Below are 26,177 nucleotides of genomic sequence, written 5' to 3'. Positions count from 1 at the left end.
TCAAAAGTGATTCTTATGGGAGGTGCGTCATTCTTTTCATCACACCCACTTCTACTGGCTCAGCCAATCAGTATGCATGTACTGGAGGTCATACCCTCAGAAGTGATCGATCGAGAATGTGTTCTTAGTCATGATGCTGGCCAAAAACGTTTGATGTCTGTTCCTGAAACACAAGGGCTATTTGTGCACTCTTTTGGCTCGTGTTATTGTCTGATGCTGACACTGGCTGTGGGGTTCTGTTGCCACACACATCGTAAGTTCAATTTCTAGCCACAACGTCCGCATTCTGATTGGGCTGGGATACAGTGCTGTATGGCAAAACACTCAGTACAACAATAACTGGGGCAATAGCAAGCAAGTCAGTATGTCACGTGACACTCATGCCACCTGTTTGTCATCTGTGCACAAACTTACAATCTCTTTTCGATATCCCTTTCCCCCCCATGCCCCACCTTTTCTGTCTCGCAGCAAAGTAGACTGTTCATACCCAAGCTGCCCAGTCTTAGTATAGGATCGTGAGAGGAAAAACGAGCCAATGCCCCTTGTCTGCTTGCTCCGCGCCGTTCTGCTCCCGACGAACAACCGCCACCAGCCAACAACAAAAACCACCACAAGTTAGACCCCCAACTGCTGTAAGGTCAGGCCGTCAACGACACTGTGTGCGGAGACATGCCATCAGCAACGGCCATGATGAACCGAACTCTTCTTGTTCTTCTTCTTCTTCTTCTTGCCACCAATACCACTTCGAAGAAGAAACCAAATGGGTCTGCCACAGTCCCCTTCTTCGTAGTGGGTGGTGGCCCCACGTCGCCAGCAAAGAAGGACTCTCGAAACCGTAAACGCCGTCGGACAGGAGAAGGCTGTTGACCAGTCATCCAGTGTGCCACGCTTCCGGACGCATTGACCACAAAGCAACGGTGTTGCACGCCGAGGGTGTCCATTGTGCGGGACGTTGCTTTTCGTTTGCGTTCCCTCGGGAAAGGTGAAGCCACGATTGCTCCTTGATTCTCCTTATCGACGTCTCTGTCCCTCTCTCTTGTGTAGTTTTCTACTGCTGCTCCGTGTTCTGAGTTTCCCCTGTGCGCGTCCGCGATGCGGACGGTGACAAAGTGTTGCCAGAGGAGCCTGCAAGCGTTACCTGCAATATGTGTGATAGGTTTGATGGGCAGGCATTCCATTCAATGGCCACAACTCGCGAGGCATGCATTGTGCAAAAGTCATTCCCCATGGATAGCCTCATCTGTGCATACAATGCAAATGTCATCACTGTTGGATTGCTGTCCGCTTAAAAGCAAGTACAGTCGGCTTGGGGTAATACAAACTCAGATAACCCAAAATTCTAGTTTGTTCAAAGAAAAATAATGATTTTGTTTGGCCTACTATGTTTTCAATGCAAATTAAGCTTCTTTCATTATTAATATTTATTTTTAATTCTGGCAGCTCAAACTTTCAAGCTTCCCAGAGCAACAGAGCAGTGTGGTCATAGACAGCCGACAAGAGGGTATTCATAATGCATCAATAACGAAAACATGCTCATGTTTGATGTTCAGGCTCTTGTGTATGGTAACAGACTTCACTACGAGGTGGCTCCACTTACACAGTTGCTTCCCTGCAGCTCTGATGTACGGAATGTGCATTTGTGGGGACTGCCTCCTTTTTGTCTTCTTTTTCAGTGTAATCTATTAAAGGGGCTCTGAAACAGTTTTCTAACTAATCGTAGAATGGCTCCACTATTAAGGGATGAATCTTTTGCCGATTACTTCATGAATCTCCTGCCACAAACATTTTTCAAATCCTACAAGTATAAGCGGGGTTGGATGTAGTTATTGCACCAATGTGCGGATTCTCCCTTCTTTCGTCTCCACTAGTGTGCTGGAAGCTACACAGAGGAGATCCGGCAAGCGGGCAAGCCCCGCCCAAAATTTGGACGTCTTCATTTAGCTTTTGTTTTCTTCCTCTTTTCGATACTGCTTCCAAGTCAAGCATGCGTGTCACTCTCTCGACACGTGATAGGTGCTTTGGCACCCAAATCTACTTTGCCTGCAAATACCAATCAGCATGTGCAGTTGTCTCATCGTCTCGCCAATGAAAAGGCTCGTTACGGCACCCTATGGTGGCCATGGCATCTACACTACGTGGCACGTCGGTCTGATCTCTGAGGCCACACACAGCAAACGCAGCTATGCACATTTGTTGTGGGTAGATCTGAAGTGCAAAGATGAAGTGCTTGCTTTGTCTTTTTGAGATTATAGACATACATATTTTCACGTATTTAACTCAAAATCAGCAATAATAGTATTGCTGAGAAGGTACTCGTGATCATGAAACCCACTAATATCGGTTGGTTGGCAGCTGGGCTGCTTGCGACGTTGCTGCTGACAACATTGTGAAGGAGAGAGCAAGCAATGTTTTACTGTTCTTCACACAAGGCTGTCAATTCCCTGCTGCATGCAGCGAAATAATATTTAGCTCACATGTCCACAGGAGCCTCGCCTACTGATTGGAAATGTTTTCTTGCTACATTCAAAAAGTCTTTCAGGACCCCTTTAATGTCTGCACATGATTTCATTTAGGAGGCATAAAATTGCATTTTTGTGCTTACACGTTCATATCAGAGCTCCATATTTGGAACATCTTTTAATTCAACTTAAAATTATTCTGACTTTCAATAACTCCAACAAAAATGGATAGTTCTTTTGGGTTTGAATTAGCAAAAGTCGACTGTATTGCTTCGACATCCGCGAGCACACTAGCGGATGCAATTTCGGCAAGGGTCACAGTTGTAATGGAGAAACTTGGAGTATTCATGCTGTGATCTTCCACCCTCATGGACAGGTTGTTTCAGGGGTGGCATTTACAAGTTGTCAACTCATGCAGAAAACGTCCGTCGCACTGCGTGCACGCTGTACCGGCGTGTGTCGATCACCTGAACGGCACCTGTGCAGCTCACTCTCAAGTGCGACACAACTCAACGAGGAGAACAAGTGTGACAACTCAAGTGGGATGTGTTTGTTAATGTGCTAGGAACCGAAGTGCTGTAATAGTTAGTATCCAATCTGCAGTTGTTGAAAGCTTCCAGATACCTTAAGCTTACGTTGCACCAATAAAGACTCGAGTAGCTGACTCCACTGCTAAATCGACGGACAGCAGTATAAAAGGAGCACCACCGCAGCTCCTTCTCATTGTAACTGCCCGTAAACATGCATCTTAGCAGACTTCTTGAATCAATATCAACACCTAGAATTCAGTCAGACGAGAGCACGTCATACTGCACTGTGGCTTCTGGTACGCTGCCCTTTATTTAGTGCGTAGCATGAACATTGAATTAGCGTGGGCCTGTTTTTACCACTTAGGATGTCACTGGGACATAAGCCAATCAAAATATCTCGGAACACAGGAAGTTATCATTACAGCGTGCAACATCACCTATTGGACATCTCCCCCCAAAAAAGGCTGTTTCGTACAACCATTTATGGTGGACGGGTGCAGTGCAACAGTCCACTCCAATTTTAATCATTCTGTGCATTTCGTTTTGTGCACTAGCCAGAAAGCCCCAGTCTAACGAGATCAAATGGTTTCGTGTTGTTAACCTAATAGGTCCTCCTTGGTTACACTTGGCTTTAGTTTTTGGTTTTCTGTGCAGACTAACTGGATCCGTTGATTCTCTTCAGTGTAGTTAAATACGGAATATATTTGAAATGGAATGCATGCTCTACGAGCTATGCAGGCCCAGAAGTTGTTGAATGTTGTTGTCGACCATCTCTACCAGTGTATCTTGGCACTTCCTTTGAAATTGAATTTGAAATGTACTATGTTCTTGCTCAGTGATTGGTTTGCTAGGCCATCTGCCATTGGAAGAGACTCATGGCATGGTTGTAAGAGAGGTAAATTGTGTTGAGTAAAGTAGTTTGGACAGCATTGAGTTGCATAGTTAGCTGCACTGCGGACTTCAAGGTTTGCTGTTCGGTGACAGAACCGATTCCTTTCATCCATGCAGGCCCCCCCCGCTTCCCGCTCCTTAAAAAGAAACCCGAGGCACCATTTATACGAGAGGTCGTGCCTTGAAACTTGTCCCCACACTAAGATAATTTTTGTGCAACTGCTTTTTATTATATCATGATTAGATCAGATCTAGGAAGCAGCTGTTTATCACATTTTTGTCCTGCTATCAGAACTTTTGTTTGCCACCATTACATCCAAAAAAAGGATTTTCCTGCATTTTACTCTATTTGAGCCATCTTCATGCAGAAAATTTTGCTTTGAATTATCTGTCCAGATCCTTGTTTACATTCAGCCATAGTGCATGCTTGCCAACTTTTACTATATTATCAAAAAATTTCAGGTTCTTATAGCTTGATTATGATTGTTGTATTGGCAGCAATAATTTACCAACTTTCTTGTTTGTGCCTAGCTTAGGGCAAAACTTATTCCGAAAGAATACAAATACAATCGCTGAACGATTATTTATAGCCTGGTTTTTAGGAGCCACCGGTGGTACAGACCTAACCGTGCAATAGTGACAGAACTATCATATATTGGCAACCAAAATTTTGGCCACCATTATGCAGATTCTTCATGAATACATTTAATAAATGTTTTTCACGCATATCTGGCTGTGAATATATAAAGAAGCATGTCTATTGTCAGCATCCCTTCTATTGTCAGCATCCCTACAGAGCAAAGCCTGTAAATCTTCGATGAACAGTCAACATCTCTAGTAGCATAAGCATTTTTCTTTACCTAATTTTATTGTTTCTTGGCTACAGCTGTAGTATTCTTTATGTTCATAGGTTGACAGGTCTGGCAGTACATTTTTTTGTTGACAATCACATAGCTCCCAGCGGGCACTGTCAGAATCTGAAGTCATGCAAGTCTGATGCTAGAATGTCAAGGCAGCATTGCTACTTGCCCTTACTTCTTTCTCGGTGTCATCAGTCTGCTCATGGTGAGGCATGTGGTATTCCACAGTCATATTTTTAGTGACCTAGCTCACAAAATGGTTTTTGCAATACAAGACACGGACAAAAAAGGGAGGGGGGAGTACAGGACACGTCTTCTAGCGCAAAAACCATTTCGCAACACATAACCAACTTGCCCAAACCATCAATTTGACTGATCCAGCCTAAACTTAATCTTTTGTGACTCCATAAACAAAAACAAAAAAAAACCGCCAGAGCTTACAAATCAAGTGGCGGCAAAGCCGCATCAGACTAGGACTCTTTCTTAATTTTATTTAATAAAAACACACGAGGAAAGTATGGATACTTCTGCAGTGCTTTGAAGTTGACAGCAAGCATAGTCCCAAAAAAGTGTTGCAGTGAAAATTTGTCAATTTATTGAAATTGTGCACAAATCAAGGAAACAGGTGAAACCAATATTAACTGTCTTGAATTAGGCTGTCTGGATCTGTTCTGTCATCTGCTCCTATAGTTATCCTGTTTAAATGGTCTTCATAGAAGAAACAAATAAGAAGCTACAACTTACAAATCTGCAAATACTCTGGGCATGTCTGTGAAGAGGCTGGGTGTGTCTCAGCTTACAGTTGAAGCGCAATTAATTTGCTCACCAAATAATATACACAAAATTGGAAATGGAGCAGGCTGAATAAAGCGCAGCAAGTTTTGACTAGAAGCTGATCTTTTAAGCTGTGTGCTAAATGAACTAGACAGAAACAACGAACATTGCAATCTTGTTACATTTATATACCTTAATGTTCCCACGGTGCCTTGAACTGGGGACTGAAAATTCTCTAGCAAGCCGCTCACGGGATGCCTCCCGAGAGGAACAGTGACATGTTGCTCCTCAATTGAACATGTGTCAATGTGTACATGTACAGTCAACAGCAAAAGTTTATGGGATGTGGTTTCCTCTTCAAATGTGAATTCCTGTACTGTTAAGGCACGACACTTCGTATTTAATGAATCGCTGTGCAGGTGGCAAAGGCTACTACATGCTGGAACATTTAATTCGAGGCTGTGTGACCACGCTTCGCGAGAATTCAGGTTCTTGGCAGATCCTGCGTCCCGTAAACTTTTGCGGTTGACTGTATTTGGCTGCATGGTGCATCTTGGCGTTGAATCTAATGATGTACCACATTGATTTTACCGGGCCCTATCAAGTTGCATCACTACCCAGCAGGCGGTAGTGCGACTACAATAAAGCGCAATCATGTTAGCGTGAACTCAGTAAATCATGTCTTTTCTCCCCCCTTTTTTTTCTTGGTATTTGGCCGTGTATGGCAGAAAGCTGCAATAATGAGGTAGCTTGCCAATGCTAATGAGTTGGATTCTGGTCCTCAGATAGCAAGCTAATTTGACACCATGCTTGTGGGCAAGCTTTGTCTGCTGTTTCATGCACAGGCTCATAAATGGGGGGCCAATCATCCTTGTGTAGCGACTACCCAAGGGGTTTTTCGAATCGCCACCGGGTTAACGGCAAGCTTATTTAGGTTTAATATTGCTACTGCGAAGCAGCTTGTTAGACTTGTTGACCGACAGGCTCTTTCCTTTCTCCAGGGCACACCGTGATCATCACGCACATCTCCCTAGCCCATTGTGTTTGGTCACACCCTTCCGCCCGTGTTTTGTGAAGAAAAAAAAAAAAAAAGAACTCGTACTTCTCACAGCGCGCCCCCAAGTTGTTGCAGCACGTTCTAGCTTTCTTGTGTGCACAGTTTCGTCCCGTGGTGATGTGGAACCTCTGGTGACAACCGTGAGTTGGCGCAGCGACTGCGAACTTGTTCACTTCGCTGTGACGTAGCAGAGATTTCTTGCTGTCTGCAGTCCTCGTGACATCCAGGTGATAATGCGCATACTCACATATGATGCACTGGAGCAGTTTTTTTTTTTTTCTCCTTCCTTTGGCTTGGCTTCTTACTTCTTCCGACATAGTGATGAAGAGCAGTTCATGTGAGACAAAGAAAAAAAAAAATCTGATGCAGAAGTATGTTTTAGGACTAGCATAATCCTGTACATAGAACGACGCGTGCATATCAGTAGCTGACACGACATGAGGAACCCGGAAAATAGAATTTACCCACTGCAAGCCGTTTTTGAGCATCAGCTGCGAGCAGGGTGGCCAAACACATCTTATTGGTGTGAGGAGACGAAAAAAGGGTGGACGCCAGGAGGTTTAAAAAAAAGAAAGCATCTCTGAAAGCAGGCATTGTACCCAATCTTTTTCTTTTGTTTGTGTGTGTTAGCACTGTGTCAGTCTCCTGGCCCAGTATTCTGTTTACATGCACAGTCAACACAGTTTTACTACGTTCATGCTTTTACTACACTATAATGTGTGAAACGAAAATACTAACCAATATAGTATATTAGTTAGCGACCGATATAAGTATGTTGGTAAATTAAGCAGTATAGCATGTTGATTAGTTACAAACATACCATGTTGGTATGCTAAACGACAGTATATTGGTTAGTGACCAGCATACTATGTTGTCATTCTAACCGATGTACTATATTGGTTATAGTAATCGACTAGTAAGAAACGTACCATTGGTTTAAACAGTATATTTAGTCTGGCTGTGTTTACAAGAACTAGCTCATACTGTGTGCTAGCTTGCCTGTGCTTGAACTGGCTTTTGTTAAGTTTAGTCTTGTGTTGCAAAGAACCACATTTTGCTTAATTGAGTTCATCTTTTATCGCTAGGGCTCGAACTTGGCGTTCGCTATGTCGATACTACAGCTTGCCTGTGATGCGTCTAGTCATTTACTTGAGCACCAAGAACTCCAGCAAGTTACTGTGAAACTGCAGTTTGGTACTTTCCTTTTTTTTGTTGTTCAGGAGGCCAGATATATTTACAGGTTTTGTTTAGATGTTAAGTACTCCGGAAACATATTTATAACTGCTATCCACTCATTTTTATAAGTTCTCTCTGCTATGCCTTGGCAGGTATTTTGTTCCCGCTACATGATCAGTTGTCTTGGCTGTATAAAGTTGTGACCTTAATCTTACACGAAGTCACAGCCTGATCTGTTTTGACAGTTATTCATGATTTCATGTTTGTAGATGCGTACGAGTGTGCAGGACCAATAAATTGGAAGTGTTATGTTTTTGCACATTTATTGCTATTTTTTCTCGTTTTATAGAAAAGTTGAATAGTCCCCTTTGGCTCCAGGAATGAGCTCGATCATGGTCTCAAGTTTCGAATGAAGGGACAGAAAAACACTGTCTAGTCGGAGATGGGATCTGAACATAGACGGCAGACAGGCCAAAATGAACGAGGTGTTTGTTTTACTGCTGCACTGCCTATAAATATGAACTTAAGCCGACCTCCTTTAATTAAACATTCCACTTTGTTTCACTGTTCTAACATATTCATTGTGCATTGGATGTACTCTTTCTCAGTGATGCTTGATTTTTCGCAAATTTTCCGCACTGGTATCAAGCCACGATGTGGTTGTGTCTTTATTTTGTATATTGACGTTGATTGAAATCACTTTCGTCACGCGTCTAAATTGTGCGTTGTCTCCTAGTTTCTGATCAGTGTGCATGTGTACGCTTTCCACGAACTTAAGAAATGCAATACTTGACGCTACATACTGTTTTGTCAGCACATGGTACTCGGCAGAATGCGTGCACCAATTCCATTTGCATTGCAGTTTCAATGACCGAGTGTTTGTTATGCGCAGTGATAAAATTGTGGCTGATGAATGTTACAATCTGTCTTGAACTGAAATTGTTTTGCCTGGTGATACATGAAAAAGGTTAGATTGGCCACTTTCATTAATTTTATTTCGTTTCACATCTTTGCTTTCTAAGCTTGGCACCCTTATAGTTAACGTATATACATAAATGTACATACATTAAAAAACACATATATGCATACCTAAAAAACCATAGTTTACCAGGCCTTAGCAGAAAAGGGAGAAGAAATATATATGTAATTAAGAGGAAGTGTTTGTAAACTGCCTTTTGACTGCGTATGTGTTCTTGATTTCCTATGAGAACAGACTAGTGTGTAACATACGTGTTAATTAAAACAAGTTTGTTAAATCTATCTTGCTGTGTGTTTCTTCTTAAGCATAGAACAGGAGCCTACATTCTAGCACCACACACAATGTCTACCAAAGGTCTGGCAAGGTGAAAACTACTCTGAAAAGGTGAGAACAATTTCAGCACTGTGCTACTGCTTATCACTTTGGTCACATACAGGTTGTTTCTGAAAATGCATTTAAAGTTACTTTAAAATATGGAAGATGCGATCCCTGGCAAAAATTCCAAAAGAAGAGACTGGTAGCAAGATATAAGCGTATCGACAGCTAATAGTCTAGTGAGTGATATTATATGGAGAAAATCCGCCGTGGTTGCTCAGTGGCTGTGGTGTTGGGCTGCTAAACACGAGGTCGCGGGATCGAATCACATCCACAGCGGCCACATTTTGATGGGGTCGAAACGGGAAAATACCCACGTACCTAAACTTAGGTGCACGTTAAAGAACCCCACGAGGTCCAGATTTCCAGAGTCCCACACTACGGTGTGCCTCATAATTAGATGGTGGTTTTGGCATGTAAAACTCCATAATTTGATAATATGGAGAAACAATAGTCTATTTGTTTGTTAGCAACAAACAGTCCAGTCTAATAAAATATTGGGATTACAAATTCGTTTTCTTAATACAATAAACCACTTTACCGATTCTCGAATGCACTTATCTGCACTGCAGATTTGCCCAACTAATGGCAAAGCTGGTCATTTTCCAAATGACGACAAACTACAACAGGTAGCTACACATGCTGGGACTGGACGCACATGGGACCTGAGAAGGAGGTTCCACCCCATCTGGTGCCAGCGTGCACCAACCTTTACTAAGGGCTCAGTAAAAGTTGATTCTCTCTCTCTCTTGGTTTCTTGCACATCGGTTTATCGCCATGTCTACATTTTCCATGCCATAATACAAGCAAACTGTGCTTGTGCAAGCTGTTCCGTTCGCAAGAACAGCCATACTGCCATTAGATGGGCTAACTGCCTTGCAGGAAGGCTACTTTTACAGTTATGAAAGGCATCTAAGGCCCAACAGCTCAACAAATGTTCGAGAGAGAGAGAGAATCAACTTTTGTACTGAGCCCTTACTTAGTAAAGGTTGGTGCGCACTGGCACCAGATGGGGTGGAACCTTCTTCTCAGGTTCCATATGCGTCCAGCAGTTCCTGGCCCCTAGCCGCCAGCGCAAGCTGGGTCGGTAGGTCGGGGCTGGACAACAAGGTCTCCCATCGCCCGGGGGGGGGGGGGGGGGTAGTTTTCTTGTGCTTAGTGCACTCTGCAAGGATGTGTGCTAGAGCGCCTTTTGATCATCTGCAAAACGGGCATGAAGTGTCATGCTCTGTTGGGAACATCTTGCGCAAGAGCACGGGATGCACTAGCAACCCCACTTACGTGCGTCGCACAATCGTTTGCTGCATTCGGCTAAGTTGCGGATGCGGATGGGGAAGCCTACATCTGCCGCTTCTGTACATTTGGGTGATTTCTTTGTAACTTGTCACGGGGTGCGGTAGCTCTGGCTCGTCCTCAGCCCGGATTGACAGTTCTCGGACATAGTGGTCAGCGAGTGCGTTGCCTTCCACTTGTGAGTGAGACAGGACGCACACGAGCTCAACGGCCCGTCCCGGTGATTTGCATTTGGTGAGGATCGCTAGTGCCGCGGGAGAGATGTTCCCCTTGCGGTAGCTTGCGTAGGTGGTCTGGGAGTCTGTGGCCATGGTCCTCACTCCCGCTTGTGCGAGGGCCACGGCTACTTCTTCTGCTTCGGCTGTATTCGTCGCCCATATCAACGTGCCTGTGACCAGTTTATAGGTGGTGGTGACGACCGCCGTTGCTTCGGTTCCGTGCTTGGGAAGCAAAGCCTCTGCGTAGAGAACCTCGGGGTCCTCTTCCAGCTGTCGAGTCAGTGCCTTGGCCCGCGCAGAGTGTCTCTCGTCGTTTATCCCCGGCTGCATGTTCCGGGGGAAGGGCTTGGTCTTCATAATGTCTCTCCACGTTGTGGGGAGCGGCTCCGTTGTCAGTTGCTGTTCAATTTGCCATCCTATCTTGTGCAGGACGGCCTTACTCTCTGGTGGGATAGGTGTGCTTCCACCAGCTCTTCCACCGTGTTGTGGACACCCATTTCCAGCAGCTTCTGCGTTGACGAGTAGACTGGGATACTCAATTCGAGAAGCTTATACTTGATGCATACACAAATAATAGGAGTTCAAATTAATATATAATTAACCCCACCATTTTCACTAATTGCAATCTCTCTTACATGCTAGCAAAAATTGGGTAAATAAGCAGTGCAAGTGGTTAAAGACAAGTACAAAAGTTTTTGTGACTGATATTTATTCAAACAAAACCATGGCTGCTCTTCAATGATCATAACAAACTACAATGCCCTCTCTATATGAGGACCCAAATTATTATTGTGCCATATTGTTATGAACTATTTTGTTGTTTCACACAATAACTCATGCAGTGACTTACAATGAGGAGTAGTTATAATGTATCGAGTCTCATCAAAACCAATTGACACTCACAATACAATACAAAATACAGTACAATATGCTACACACACATGCATAACCTAGCTTAGACTTCTACTAAAACTTCAAGGCTGGAAAGTTTTATCTGTTATAGTCTTAATGCATTGACAGTGGGCCTATTATGTACTTCTATCAATTAGTTTATCAGCAAGCGCTACCGCATTCATATGATTACATTAATTGGATACGATCTTCACAAGTACTACGTATAATATATATACCCAAAGCACATTCCTAATGAACTGACAAGAAACCAAGAAATAATGGCATCAGGCAAATATATTATACATATCATATACAAAAACAAATCGACTAGTACAAACCTAAGGTGGAATTTTTGCTAGGGATAAATTAAAGCAATTTCCTCGGAAATGCTTTCAACGCAAGAGGCCTGCATGGTAAAATGACTGAATAATAGGCAAGTACATGGGGAAATTAAACTAACTTTTTAACTGAAAGCGTCTGCATGGTATTTAAATATGTAAGACCCGGGCCCATCATTCAAGGAGTTCATAACCGGTTCCTAGGTGCAAAACGTTGACCTTCGTAATTTTTTCAGGGTATAGAATTAAAACTGAGCAGTCGAAGGGCACAACCTGTCGCACCTTCAGCAGACGCACATGAGTGACGCAACTGCATGCGTTACCGTCGCTGGCGAGCATAAAACTTCTGATCAAGCCGCGATCTCACCCGCTGCAGAAACGGTGACAGTATCGGCGCCGTTTACAAACATTCGAACGGCAATTTGATTGCTTGTACTTTTGTTTAACCCCGTTTCATCTTTTTTTTTTTCTGCCTCACCATGGAAGTTTAATGGGGGTTTGGTCCGTTTTAGCGCATTGAGCAGACGACCCGGAAGCGTGGGTACGAAATCTCGGACATTTGTCTCGGAGCGTGGCCTGGCGTGGCGTTACGATCGCTCGCGCGCGGTGGGTGCCGGTCGTGACGTAACCACGCGCACGCGCAGTGCACGCCGCAGGTGACGTCACGACGCTAGCCCTGGCAGGCAGGGGGACAAAGAAAGATGTCTGGTAAGAGAGACGCTTCGCTGGCGGGATCGGCGTGTCCATAACGGCCGATTCTCGTCTCACGGTGCCTTCGAATAGTGTTCTGCCTCGTCACCCGAGTGTTCCGCTGTCTCGCAGGTGTCATCGCCAAGTACCACTGCAACTACTGTCAGGAGGACATCACAGGAGTGCGCGTCAAATGTGCCGAGTGCCCAGACTTTGACCTTTGTTTACAGGTTGGTAGCGTTTACCTTGGTGCTTTCGGCCAGCTGGCGGGGTAATCGCGAAGCAGGCCCCGCGCCTTGCGGCGCCCGCGACCGCGATTCGGCCCGCCGGACTCGACATTTTTTTCCGCGACGCGGGATCGGGAACGCACGCGTTCCCTAGGCGGACGGCAAAAAACAGCAACAAAAAGCGCATGGCTTCCGCGCCCGCTGGGATGCGAAACTTGGGCGAAGCGAAACGCCGCCGGCTGGATTCGCGCCCGCCGCGAGTTTGCCTGTGTGCGCGGGCGAACCGTCTGCTTCCGCGGTGCTGGTTTTTTTTTCCATTTTTTTCTTCTAGTTTCTGGTGACTAGCGGCGGTGCAGCCGTTTGAAGCCGAGCGCGCTTGCCCTGTCTGTATTTACGAGGAGAGGGAAATATAAAGATAAGCGGCGGCGGTGGGCAGGCCGTCACAACCCGCTCTGCGTGATCCCCTGTCGTCCGCGCATCGGCCGTGTATGCAGCTGCGGGACGCGTTCCCCCTCGTTTTTTCCGCGTTTTCTTTTATTTGCTCCGATGCACCCTCGCTCTTCGGTTTCGGCCCGTGCAGCAGCAGCAGGCGACGCTTTTGTGCGGGCGCCAGTTCTGTTGCGTTTGAATTTAACCGTTCTTATGCCGTCACGTTCTACCGTCCGAACTCAGCAGATGTTCGCGCGCGCCAGCCGCCGAGTTTGTTACCTGCTCGATTGGCGTGCGTGGTTACAGTTCGATGCTTCGCTCTGAAAGAAACGAAAACGGGAATGTATCTGCCTTCTGCTGAACGGATCTCTTCGATTGAAACTTAAATGACATGGAAAACTCGTTGCGGGTTTCGAAACGTGTACAAAACGTAAGAGCTTCCACGGGTATATGTTCTAGTGCGTCATTGTGAGTGCATGCCCCTGCTTTATCGATATTTGTGGTGTTGATGTTACACAGGCGCACCGGCTTTCCTCGAATATATACAAGAATTCCCTAGCCGGCTTCTCTGTGGCGACGCACTCTTTTTCACTCGAAATCCCGTCATTTTTGTGAGCCTGCACTGCCATAACACCGCAATAATCCAGGTGTCCGTCTCGAATGGCACGACTGCAGTGACTGGAACAAGGACGTGCTTATGCTCTTGGCAACTGCTGATGTGGTGGGCATTGTGAAATGCGATATTGCAAGTTACCTTCTTCCATTGGAATTTAACGTCAAGATCCTGGTACCACCTTGCTTTGTTTGCTGTGCTTCTATAACAAAATCAACCAGTGGAGGCCCGTGTTTGTGTGCTCTGGTGAATTCTGGCTGATTTTAACAGGAGGCCAGCATCATTGTTGGTAAAAGGTTCAACCCGTTGCTTACAGTGACTAGCAAGTCATTCTAGCATCAACCATAGTGGGGCATCATCGGCCTCTTGTTGGAGCTTAGTTTGTGAAAAAATGTGCAGGCCCACCATGGTTGCTTAGTGGCTATGGTGTTGGGCTGCTGAGCACGAGGTTGCGGGATCGAATCCCGGTCACGACGGCTGCATTTCAATGGGGACGAAATGCGAAAACAGCCACGTACTTAGATTTAGGTGCACGATAAAAAACTTCAGGTAGTTCAAATTTCCGAAGTTCTCCACTGCGGCGTGCCTCATAATTGGATTGTGTTTTTTCCATGTAAAAACCCCATAATTTAATTTGGAAATTGTGCGGAGCCTTAAAGTGTCAAAGTGTTCTTTCCAGCCTGTGCCATTGCTAGGTGAGCTTGCTTGGCCTCTGCCTCAGAGAGCATGCTTTTATCAGTAATGTTCAAAATACGCCCGTCACAGCCATCCCATGTATTTGTCTCGTGATAGAGAGTAGCTTTAGGTTCAGGCAGTGTCAAGAGTTTATGGAATACAGCTTCGGAGAAAAAGTATAATATCAAACCGGTATTAGCTTCCAGCTGTTAGAACAGTATGTTGGTCGCATACACCTAGAGCATTTGAAATCTAGGCTGCGTACTCGGGCTGCACAACATATTCTGCTTTTTCTCAGGTCCCATAAACCTTTGACCCTACCTGTAGAGACCCTGTCATTGCTGTGTATAGGGTGCGGGAACAGTGATCTTGGAGACCCTTGGCGCTGTCTGTTTGAGAAAGCTGGAACGACACAGCTGCTCTTGAACATGTGCTGCCAGGTGGACAGGGCTTCGCCACTTGCGGTCATAGCTATGTCCCTTGTGCAGCTCTCCTTTTATAATGATTCTGTCTGATGATAGGGTGCACAGGTTTGCGCCTTTTTGCCGGTGAGCAGCTATGCTGTTGTGCCATGAAATGCGCTGATAACAATTGTCTGGTGCTTATCCTGGCTCCCCCTGTCTTCGGCCAGAATTATGCGAAAGCAGAGCTGCGCAAGGGTGGTTGTGACAGTGAGTGGCAAAGCCGTGCCCGCATGGTGGCGCATGCTCAGAAGCAACAGCGTTATTCCGACTTCCTCTGGCAGGTGGCACTAAGAGTCTTTGAAGTCTGCTGCTTGTGTGCTCTAGACAGCTGTAGCAAGAATTGTACTTTCTTTTTGCAAATCAAGTGTGTGCAGGAGTGCACATTTGGTAGTGCCAGGCCTTTCCGTAGCTCCTCGACCCTCCTTTGGCACCACCTCATGTTCACCTTGTGCCATAGCTGCAAAACTGCCAAGTTTCTCGAACAGCCATTCTGAAATACTTGACTAACCACGAAGGAGGTGAACTTCTTGTATATGCAGAAGACAAAGATGATGAATAGCCGGGCAAGGGAACGAGAGTTCAGGATCGCCATTCAGCCTCTAGAGTCTGTGAAGGAGTAGGTTTACCTAGGCCAATTACTGACGGGAAACCCTGATCATGAGAAGGAAATTTACAGAAGAATAAAAATGGGTTGGAGCGGCCTACGGCAGACCTTGTCCGCTCTTGGCTGGAAGCTTGCTATTATTATAGAAAAGAAAGGTGTACAATCAGTACATTTTACTGGTGCTGACATATAGGGCAGAAACTTGGAGACTGACAAAAAGGCTTGAGAACAAGTTAAGGGTCGGGCAAAGAGTCGTGGAACGAAGAATGTTAGGCATAACGTTAAGACAGAAAGAGAACGGTTTGGATCAGATCGCAAATGGAGATAGCCAATATTCTAATTGACATAGAGAGAAAAAAATTGAGCTGGTAGGTCATGTAATGCATTAGTTATATAACCAGTGGACCATTAGGGATAGCGAATGAGTGCCAAGAGAAAGGAAGCACAGTCGAAGACGGCAGAAGACTAAGTGGGGCGATGAAATTAGGAAATTTGTGGACGCTTTTTGGAATCAGTTGGCACAGGACAGGGGTAATTGGAGATTGCTGGGAGAGGCCTTCTTCTTGCAGTAGACATAAAGTAGACTTGATGATGATGATGAAGGAAAGCAAAGCCTGCACTGATTATTCGACACTCTTAAACTTGCCGCAGTATGTGGCATTTTTGCAAATTGCCATCTTTAATGCCAAATGCTACGAGGTAAGCTATACCTAATGGCAACATAATTCAGCGAACGCTCTGCTCACCACCGCCACACTGCATTGACCCACTGCACCTCCATGCTGCAATACATAGTTCCCAGGAGTTGTTAACATTGAAAAGAGTTTGCCTCCTTGACAGCACGGAAATGAGCAAGCAAATTTGCTTGGTGCATCTATACAAATTCTGTTTGACTAGGCCAGTGGTGTGTTGGCCATTGCATTCCTATGGTATCACTGAATATAGCACCCTCATTCAACAACCAGGGGAGGGGGGAGGTGTTGCCCTCTTCCACTTCTTGATGCCCTTCCCTGCGCTCCTTTGGATGTGCATGCAAGATTTGTCTTAGCATCTCCAGTCCACATTGCCTCATGATGTCATGAGGCCGGAAAGGGTGACAATTAGTGGAGGAGGTCTGATGAAAGCGGGTTGCAATATGGCCAGTATACTGAGACTTCATTCAGTACGCTCCGGAGGGCTCTTAATGGTTAAAAGTTAATTCACCACAGCATGCATAATCCATGTATAACTTAGGATCACAAAACACTGCCTGTTAGAGTTTGTTTGCCCACTATAAATGCATTGCGTGTGCAGAATACCATGTGACGGGAGAGCTGTACAGCAGCAACAGTGCTGATTGGACAAAGCATCACGAAATGCTGCCACTAGCTTTGTTAATTGCGGTCTACAGTTCCAAGCTTCGCGAAATATGATCTGTGGACGAACTGCATAAACGGGGATGTGAAGGTGTTGTCCGCAATGACCATATCAATCCCTGCTGCTTTCTCCAGGGCACTGTTCTCGCTTGTCTACATTTCCTTTCTTCTTCTTTTTTTCTTTTTTTTTTTACCTGTAACAGTGCTTTTCCTGCGGGGCAGAGATGGGGGCACACAAGAACAGGCATGGCTACCAGTTGATTGTGAGTCACTGCTGATTGAAATTTTGTTACATTTCTGTTCTTTTATTTTTATACATATACGCACTTGTACCTGTGCATGGTGAATTATTTTGCCCATAAACAAAGCTTATAACGCGGTATCTGATTCTGAGCAACGTGTGCGCACAATAAATCTGATTGTCCAAGAGATCCTTGCAAGCTCTTCAATGACATAGTGTGGTTATTCACTGATGACGTTGCTAAGGTTGTAAAGCACATAACTTTCTCATTCAGTACAACCTCGCATAATCAACAATGGCCACTGTCCTACGTTGTGACAAGAGGACTTGCTCCCTTGTCGGAATGTTGGCTCCAGCCTTAGTGACCTAGCATTTCTTTTTTACTTTCCCTCTAAGTTCCTCAACAGCTGATGTGCTTCTATAGTGAGCTTGCCTGCATTTCCGAGTGGTTGGCCCATCTTGCACGAAATGTGCTGCCTGCTGCTTTCTCTTTCTCATTGTGTCGAGTGCAGCTTTTTTAATTGGTATCACCACTGTTTCAGGACTGTGGCAACTTCCCCATCTTCCAAGCGCCCTGCAACTGGAAGGCGAAGGAAGAGCTGGTGCTTCTGGAGGCCATCGAGCAGTACGGCTTCGGCAACTGGTGCGTCTGCCTTTCTTAGTTGCTTCTTTGCACCTAATTGTTGGGTCTTGTGGTCGTATTAATTGGCAACGTGAAGTCTCTTGTCTTGTCGGTGCTGCTCGGTGGGTGGTATCCGAATTAAAACGAGCAGTGCATTGGCAGCTTGGCAATGTAAACCCATGGCATGTGTGGGGTCTCACCCATGCTCTTTGGATAAAGGAACAACACGGTAGTGCAACACAGTGCCAAGGGCATTTATTGCACCTTACATACACTAATGCCTGCTAGCTGAATTGCTATCCACAGAACATGCTGATGGGCACGTGACAAATCAAGGAAGTCTGACTAGCTGCGACCAGATAGCAAGCAAATCGGTTCGCACCATGCTAGACACCAATGCCTCTGATGTCTTGCTCCTAGGCTTCCCACAGGACGGTCCTGCAAAGCAGGTTGGCGCACGCGCAGAGCGTCTGCACTGTTCACCGACCCCATGCCAAAGGAAGCTTACTCCCTGTCGTGCCCTACTAACCCCACTGTTGTCACCGTGAGGTGATCCTACCCGCTCGGTGCATACAGCATCTGAGTTCACGGCACCCACCGTCCCAGACAGTGTCGGAGCGACCAGTTCCAGACTGCAATACTAAACAGCCCACAACGGCACCCGCAGCCCGTGGCCACCTGGCTCCCAGAGCCGCGACTTCCAGAATCGGAGTGATAGAAGAAGCTATTTACATAAGAAACTCAGACCACCCACGTGGCTTCTGTGCTCGCTCACTTCAGGCTTGCTCGCTTCAGGCTTGCTTGCTTCAGGCTTGCCAATGCTCTGCGGGCACTAAGCCTCTCTCCCAGGATGCAGACCACGTGGCTCTCGTACTGATGAATGTTTTTTGAAACACTTGTGAAAATGGTTAGCATGTTCAAAAGCTGAAACGCGCTACTGCAACCGTCGCCTCGCTCAAAAAAGCATGCCACTGATGCTAGCGAGCAAAATCCACGCTAGGCCTACGCTTCGGTTCAAACAAAGGTTGTCTCAAACCGAGCAAAACTGTCCAAGCCATCATTTGATGCCCCGAGAGGTCCACGTTGGGCAGCCAGATGGGGGCTCACAACAAGACAGTAGTGCAAACAGTCGCAAGGGCATTTATTGCACCTTTCATACACTGATGCCTGCTAGCTGAATTACTGTCCACAGTACATGCCCATGGGCACGTGACAAACTGCGCTCGCATAGCGAGCGAATGTGTTCCTTTTCATGCCGGACACAAATGCCTAGGTGTTTGCGTGTATGGTCACACAAGCGGTGGTGCATTCAAACAATCATGTTCGTCCATTCCTGTGCCCCGCTCCCAAGCCTCGTGAGACAGTCTCGCACAGAGCCTGATGATGCATGCGCGCAACGTCCGCACCGCTCACTTATCCAAAACTGAAAAGTGAGAGAGCCCTCCCTGTTCGTGTCACGTTCGACAGCACGGACAATGTCTAAGTTTTCTTCTATGCTGAACACCCGGCGTCTTTTTATCCGAGCTTCGGCATGACTCAAGTCCTCACTTACACGACGCCACAACTCTCTCTGGCATGGTGCCGAAATGATGTTGATGTTGATGCGGCTTCACGCACAGGGCGCTTGGAGACCATTCCGATCTCTGAGACTTGTTCTGCCGGGCGGCCTGATGGAGACGACGCACCACCGTGTTTGTGTGACGAAAAGTGAAAACAGTACGTGTTAACCGACACGTACGCAATAAGCTGGTATGGTTTATGCCGACACAAAACACATTATGTTCAATGCCCGCTGAGTTGGGGATTTGACTTTACTACATTTAAAATGAAACTACTGTTTAAGCGGGTACGGTTTAACGAGGTTTTACTGTATCTGGAAGTGTGTTGTAATATTTCCAAAATGAAGCGCTTATGCTTTATATTGGCATAGAACATTATTGCAGTGGTTCAAAAAGTTCTGTGATTGAAGCAGGAATTTGTGTAAGACTACACTGAGCAACGTTCTTCTGGAAACTTTTGACAGTGAGCCCCATGCTCTTGCAGTTTCAAAACGTCATACATATTGCTGTTACAGTGAAACCTCGTTAAACCGTAGTCGGTCGGAGCTCGGAAAAAGTATGTACTAAACGGTAGTACTGTTTAAGCGAAATAGCATGAGATCGCCCACTTACCTGTTGAAAACGCAACTCAAAGAGAGTGCGATGAAAGGGGAAAAAACATGCAGTATTTATTCACTTCGCGGGACGTAAGTGTTATTTTCGTTTGATGTCACGGCGGCCTAGCACGACGACAGCGGCCTCAAACTTACTGAAGCTGCGTGCCAGCTTCTCAGCCAGCCCCCTCTTCTCGGCAAACACTCGCACGGCAGATTCCTCATTAGCGTTACATATTCTCCGTGCACGCGCGCAGTAGTGCTGCATAAGTCCCAGGGCACCTTTTTCATTGCCGGGTGCCGGAGTTCGGAAAACTTTCCGTTTGGAATAGTTACGTTATCGCGGCCCTGTTCTCCTTGCGACGATCGCATTCATGAGGCTGACGTAACGCGCAGCTTCTGCCACTGTTGGGCCTGAATAGCCTGTGCTGTCGCTTTCCGTGTCATCATCATCACTGTCGCTAGTTGACACTTCGGCAACAACAGCGGCAACGATGGTGAAAAGTCGAACCTCGTAGCCGACATCTCTTCGCGGTCGCAGCAGCGCTGCCGAGCAACTTCGCATTCCAAATGCCACACACTGTAGTCAACAGCAGATCCATGTCGCGGGCCAGCGCCGACTTCTTCGTGTCACGTTCGGTAGCGCGGACGATGTCTAATTTTTCTGCTATGCTGAGCACCCTGCGTCTTTTTTATCCTAGCTTCGGCATGACGCGAGTTCTCGCTTGCACGACGCCACAGCGCTCTCTGGCACGGCGTCCATGCGGCGTCGAAATGATGTTGATGTTGATGCGGCTTCACATGGAAACGCACAGTGCGCTTGGAGGCCGTTGTACCGATCTCTGAGGCTTGTTGTTCTGCCGGGCCACCCGATGGAGACGACGCACCACTGTGATTGCGTGACGAAAAGTGGAAACGCTACGTTTTAACCAATGCGTACGCAATAAGCTGGTACGGTTTATGCGGATACAAAATACATTATGTCCAATGGCCGCTGAGTTGGGGAATTGACTTTACTACTTTTAAACCGAAACTACTGTTTAAGCGGGTACGGTTTAACGAGGTTTTACTGTATTAAAATACTTGGCTCTCAGCCGCTGCGTCTGCCTTCTGATGAGAACAGAATGCAAAAAAATTGCTTGTGTCTGGCAGGCGGTGAAAATTAATTTGGGTGCCTACACTACAATGTCTCATAATACAATGTGCAGTTTTGGGACATTAAGACTGGAATATTTTTTTTTATTTGATGTGTGTGGCTTGGCATTAACAGAGTTGCAATCTCGACAGAAGATTCCAGGTATTTTTATTTATTTCTTTGCAGGGAGGATGTGTCTCAGTGCCTGCCGGCTCGAAGCTGTGAAGGTATGACGAGAGCTCTAAAATTTCTTACTGGTATTGATGGTCTTGAGGTCAATTACTTTGCGTAATGGACGCATGCGCCCACTGACACTTCTTTTCGGTGTTAACCCTTCCTCGCATTCCGCAGAATCACGGCAGCAAACCTCACTTGCTGCGCATTGTCACTTCATTTCAGCAGGGAAAAAAAACAAGTCGAGAGGAGCTATACCTGTGCCACAGGGACGTGTAATATTAACACTTAATTTTTAATGCCTGAAGTTTCCTGATGAAATTTTTTTCAGAGCCGCTGGCCAAATTTTATGTCATTTGACATGGCGATGATGATAATTTCTAAAACATCTCTAGTGCTAACTTAAAAAAGCATGCGTTTGCAGTTTGAGACTGTCTTAAAAACAATATTTTAGCTAGTGTGGTCAGCCTGAGCTTGTGGCTTTCTTTCACGGCCAATCCTTTATCGTAAAATCGAGAAGAAAAATTGTATTTGCTGCATTGAGGTTGACACTGTCGACCTGAAGGTGTTTGCTGAACACAGCTGTTAACACCAGTCGCGGTGGCCCAGTGGCTATGATGTTGTGCTGCTGCACTTGAGGGCACAGGTTTGAATCCCGGCCACAGTGGCCACTTTTCAGTGCGGGTGAAATGCAAGAACTCTCACATACTTAGATCTCGGTGCACATTAAAGAACCCCAAGTGGTCGAAATTTTATATGGATACTCCCACCACGGCATGCTTGAATCAGATGGTGGTAAGCGGAATCTAGAATTTAATTTAGCAGTTAACAGCAGCACTTCTACGCCTCTGCTAAACCATTGTGCCGATCAGTGGGCTGCAGCAGTACTGTTTTATGTATGCCATATTACGCAGGCTATCCTGTTGAGATCATGCATTTCGTGGCTTGATAATTTGTGGCAAATGCAGCAAATAAATAAATGGCGAGGCAAATGCCATTAACTTCGCTCGGGTGGCACCCCACGAATGGAAACAACATTTAAGGCAATAACACTTCAATGACACTTTTTTGTGTATGTGTCCATGCTCATTGCCTGCCCTTCGTATTGTCATGACCGATAGATGACCTTAAGTTGTAGTCATGTGGGTCTGAAAGGTAATCTTTGAATGGTAGGATCATATTACAATTACCTGAGGGGAGCATGCAGACCCGCAAATATTATTTCTTAACACGAGCATCACATGGCACTTCTTGCATACCGTTAGCTGCTGCTCAGTGACTGTGGCATTGCATGCTCCTAGTTCTCTTCGGTAATGGCAGCGCATAAGAAAACGCAAGACTGAGAGGAAAGACGTGGTGAATCCAAGCACCAACTCTCAGGTCCAGGTTCAACTAGAAAGCCAAGAAGAACATCTATACCGACTAGCCCATCTTTCTGTACTTTTGATTGTGTGCTCCAAGTTTATGACGTCAGAGCATTCAGTAATAACCAGATCAACATCGAACGCATTGATTAAGTCCCCTTGCATTTCCTGTGGTGCATTGAGTGAAGTGCAACTCAAATTAGCAGCAGACAGAAGCCAGAGGGCGTCTCAAAATTTCACCCTGGTCATTTTCCTGTCATGTGAAGCAGTGTAAGGATGGCCTACCTTGTCTTCACGTCTGTCCTTTTCTTCTCCCTCCAACAGAGGTACAAGAACACTACAACAGCCATTACATTGAGGGAAACATTGGGAGAGGTGAGTTTGTGCCTCTTATGGTGTCTGTATTGGTCACCAGATGTCTGTATTGTATTGTATTGTATTGTATTGTATTGTATGTATTGGTCACCAGATGTTAGTGCGACCCTGCTCGTGTACACAACATGCGTTGAACTCGGAGAGAAATATGTGCTAGTGGAGTGATGGATGGTGTCCACCATTTTTTGTGACAGCTCCGTCGCACAAAAAAAAGAAAGCAGTCCTGAAAGCCATGCTTTTGCCTAGTTGGCTGTGACAAGGCATGCCAGTAGAGGGCTGGAGGACAACTCTGATAAGAAGTGTTGTGTTTGTACCTTGACCAACCCCCCAAAGAAGAACCCCAGGTGGTCAAAATTTCCGGAGTCCTCCACTACGGCCCCCCTCTCTTTTTCGTCTCCCTTCCACCCCTCCGACACACAAGTTGACTGCACCGGTGTCTTAGAGGTGGAAGTGAGACAGGAGAAAGGTGTGCGAGGCCGGTGATGCTCGGGGCAAGGTAAACAAGGCCGAATGCAAGGAAAATATTGAAATCTATATCAAACTGATGTATTGGGGCTGTAATTCGGGTGAAAAAAAATCTAAAAAAAGGCCTTCACTTTCCTCTGTAGTAATCGAAATATTGAATGGCCATGTAATTTTCGAAGGATGCTTCTACCAGCATAAACTCATTCTTTTGTTTTTTAGTGTCACTTTAACTACCAAGGGTTGAATTAGCAGGATTTTGCTGTACTTGTTTTGTTCTCAAGAGTTGGCATCTACATTGTCTGCTGTCACCTGCATTGCACATTTTTTTCTCCCCTTTCCTTTTCCAGCGACATGGTCCACAGATGTGTCGACTCAAATCAAGGATCACACAGTGCCTGAAGGAGGTGGGTCGATTACGTGGGTCGTGCTATTTTGGTGGCTCAGTTCATGGATTACATACAGACAAAAGCTGCGCTGTGTGAATGTTGAAACCGGGGCCACATTGGCAACGCTTTCTGGAAACCCGCAAGTTCTGCTCTGCTGTGATGTCACTGAAATGAGAGAATGGGATTGGCCAGCGCGTGTATATACAAACTTGTGTTCGAGTTGGACAGCGAGGCATTTGCCACTTGTTGCCCCACAGGGCCGCTGTCGCCAAGCCTGAGCAGTCCGGTGGCCACAGTGGACATCACATCCACCGAGCAGCAGGAGCTTGGCTACATGCCCTGTCGGGACGACTACGAGCGGGTGAGTGGGTTGGCGGCGATCTGTCAGTTATCAACCCGTCGGGTTGGCGCCGCTTGACGTTGACTTGCTTTGTCTCGAACAGACAATGATGCAGCGCAAATAGGGGCCACGTGTCTACCCCATCGTTCTCGACGCTCTCGCTTCCTCCAAGTTTTTCTTCATTTCACGAGCTCAGGCTTTTGCCCAACAAAGGGCTTGCCGTATTAAATTCGTTGTCCCCTACGGTTTGGCTGCTGTCTTCGCGACATGACAGCTTTATTTTGCAGGCATTTGTTGGGCTTGCGGGGCTCCTCTTTCGGCAGTGTGGGGCGAGAAAACTTTCTTTCAGACAAAAGGCTGTCGGAAGAATGTCATGCTATCTTTTGTATGGGTGTGTTGTAGGCCATATCTTATCCAGTACATTTTCGTTGGTTACAAATTTTTCTACTATTTGCACTATGCGTTATAAGATTGCAGCTTTTGTTATAGCTGAGCTTAAAAGGAAGTGTTGGTTATTTTGTATTCCCTTGTCCTTCCAGATTGCATGGGCATAAAATTTAGGACTTAACAAAAACACGGACTTGGAAGTCTGACATTTAAATACAATCGACTCTCATTACAACGGACCCTAACGATCCCACAAAAAATCTCCGTGATATCCGAAACACCTCACTTCCGAAACTTCGGTCGCGATGTGTAACAACGTTATCGCAAAGAGTGAGTGACAAACGTCTAAAGTAAAAAATAAACAAACCGAAACGGTCGAATTTCACCTGAGAGGCGAAGCATCGATTGCAATAGCAAATTAGTGGAGAGCTATGCGAAGTAAGGATAGTAGTTTTATCGGCTGTATAAAGTTGTAAACATTCGCTTAGTAAATTAACAAGCACAGTGTCACGTGCATACAGGTAAACGTGAACACCTCGCACTCGATGAGCGCGGACACTCGCTGTCAAAGCGCTGGTGTGAGCAAGCGCAGCAGCAGCAGTGAACGAAGTTACCTTCGTGCGACCTCTCGCTTCAACGCGAACTGAACCTAGAAAGCACAGCGCATACAAAGCTATCGTCTCTGGGTTGCACTTTATCCGTATTGCAGATCGCTTTCAACATACAGCGCCCGTGCGAGTGCGCCGTAAGCAGCAGCCGACGGAGTAAAACCCCCTTTCCTTGCTCCCCCCCCCCCCTCCGTGCCTCGCGCACGAACGAAAATGGCACTTTTGCCCCACCTTCCTCCATCACGCACGCAACATTGAGCCGCAATTGTTGGCTGACCCTCGCTTGTTGGTTGTCAGCTCATGTCAACACTGCAAAAGTCCCATTTTATGTGCCCGATTTTGACAAAAATTGCCGCTAATTTCGTCCTCTGTAGCCCATACTTCGTAGTAGCGTGGTCCGTTAAAAGAGAACTTCGTTGCATTAGTAAAATAGGCAGAGCAAACTAAGGTTGAAATATGGTCCACTATATCCGAAAGTCTGTTGTACGCAGGTCCGTTGTAACGAGCATAGACTGTACCAATTTCTAAAGATATTAAAAGTACACAGAAATGGATTACGCATTTGTATTTAGCTAATCGGGAAGCACTGTACTGTGACAAATGCCAACCTAATGACCAAACCTCACTGAAGGGTAATGCTAAAGTTTGAAGCGAGAAAAAAAAAAAAAGAAATGGTGTTAGAGAGGTGCTGAAATGGAAAGTGTTTAGCTCTCCACAGAAAAGGCAGGAGTGTTCTTACTTTTCTAAGCACAACACATTCTTCCAATTTATAACACATTTGTATTTTACGCAGTGAGGGGAAATTTTGTCAGTCATCTGGAATTTGGCTGACGTTGGTAGAGGCGATGGACAGGTTAGCTCCGGCAGCATGAGCCGTTTCCAACCACTCTTTGATGAGGCCCTTGGCGTGACGTTTCCTAGACTGCTTGCTTCCTACAGAAAAGAAGTACACCGACATGGCATTGCATTATTTGCAGAAAGATCAAGTGATGTGGGTGGGAAACAAGAATGCGGTTGCCTTATTGTT

General features: G+C 45.9%; 2 protein-coding genes across 7 annotated transcripts in view; both read left to right on the top strand.

Annotated features, from left to right (window-relative positions):
* LOC135919736 (regulator of G-protein signaling 7-like) overlaps positions 1 to 9,007 on the top strand; it is an 87,159-nt gene extending 78,152 nt beyond the window's left edge. For both annotated transcript variants that reach the window (XM_065453606.1, XM_065453604.1), the window contains one exon: positions 469 to 9,007. In XM_065453606.1, coding sequence (XP_065309678.1) covers positions 469 to 519 — 51 coding nt within the window. In that variant the 3' untranslated portion in view covers positions 520 to 9,007. The remainder of the gene's footprint in view (positions 1 to 468) is intronic.
* Positions 9,008 to 12,402: 3,395 nt separating this feature from the next.
* The window catches only part of Ada2b (Transcriptional adapter 2B), a 37,924-nt gene continuing 24,149 nt past the window's right edge, over positions 12,403 to 26,177 (top strand). For 3 of the 5 annotated variants that reach the window (XR_010570041.2, XR_010570042.1, XM_065453609.1), the window contains exons 1-8: positions 12,403 to 12,552; positions 12,667 to 12,764; positions 17,105 to 17,164; positions 17,685 to 17,785; positions 21,238 to 21,278; positions 22,914 to 22,964; positions 23,777 to 23,833; positions 24,073 to 24,176. Coding sequence is in view for 3 of the 5 variants with exons in the window: in XM_065453609.1 (XP_065309681.1) it covers positions 12,546 to 12,552; positions 12,667 to 12,764; positions 17,105 to 17,164; positions 17,685 to 17,785; positions 21,238 to 21,278; positions 22,914 to 22,964; positions 23,777 to 23,833; positions 24,073 to 24,176 (519 nt within the window). In the remaining 2 variants the exon portion in view is untranslated. Of the gene's footprint in view, positions 12,553 to 12,666; positions 12,765 to 13,013; positions 13,621 to 17,104; positions 17,165 to 17,684; positions 17,786 to 21,237; positions 21,279 to 22,913; positions 22,965 to 23,776; positions 23,834 to 24,072; positions 24,177 to 26,177 lie in introns of those variants that run through there. The other 2 variants (XM_065453607.1, XM_065453608.2) reach the window with 2 other exon arrangements.

The sequence above is a fragment of the Dermacentor albipictus genome, chromosome 7, assembly GCF_038994185.2.
Source record: "Dermacentor albipictus isolate Rhodes 1998 colony chromosome 7, USDA_Dalb.pri_finalv2, whole genome shotgun sequence".
NCBI classification, from domain to species: domain Eukaryota; kingdom Metazoa; phylum Arthropoda; class Arachnida; order Ixodida; family Ixodidae; genus Dermacentor; species Dermacentor albipictus.
The sequence above is the reverse complement of the archived record's forward strand: the minus strand, read 5'-3'. Positions and strand labels throughout refer to the sequence as shown.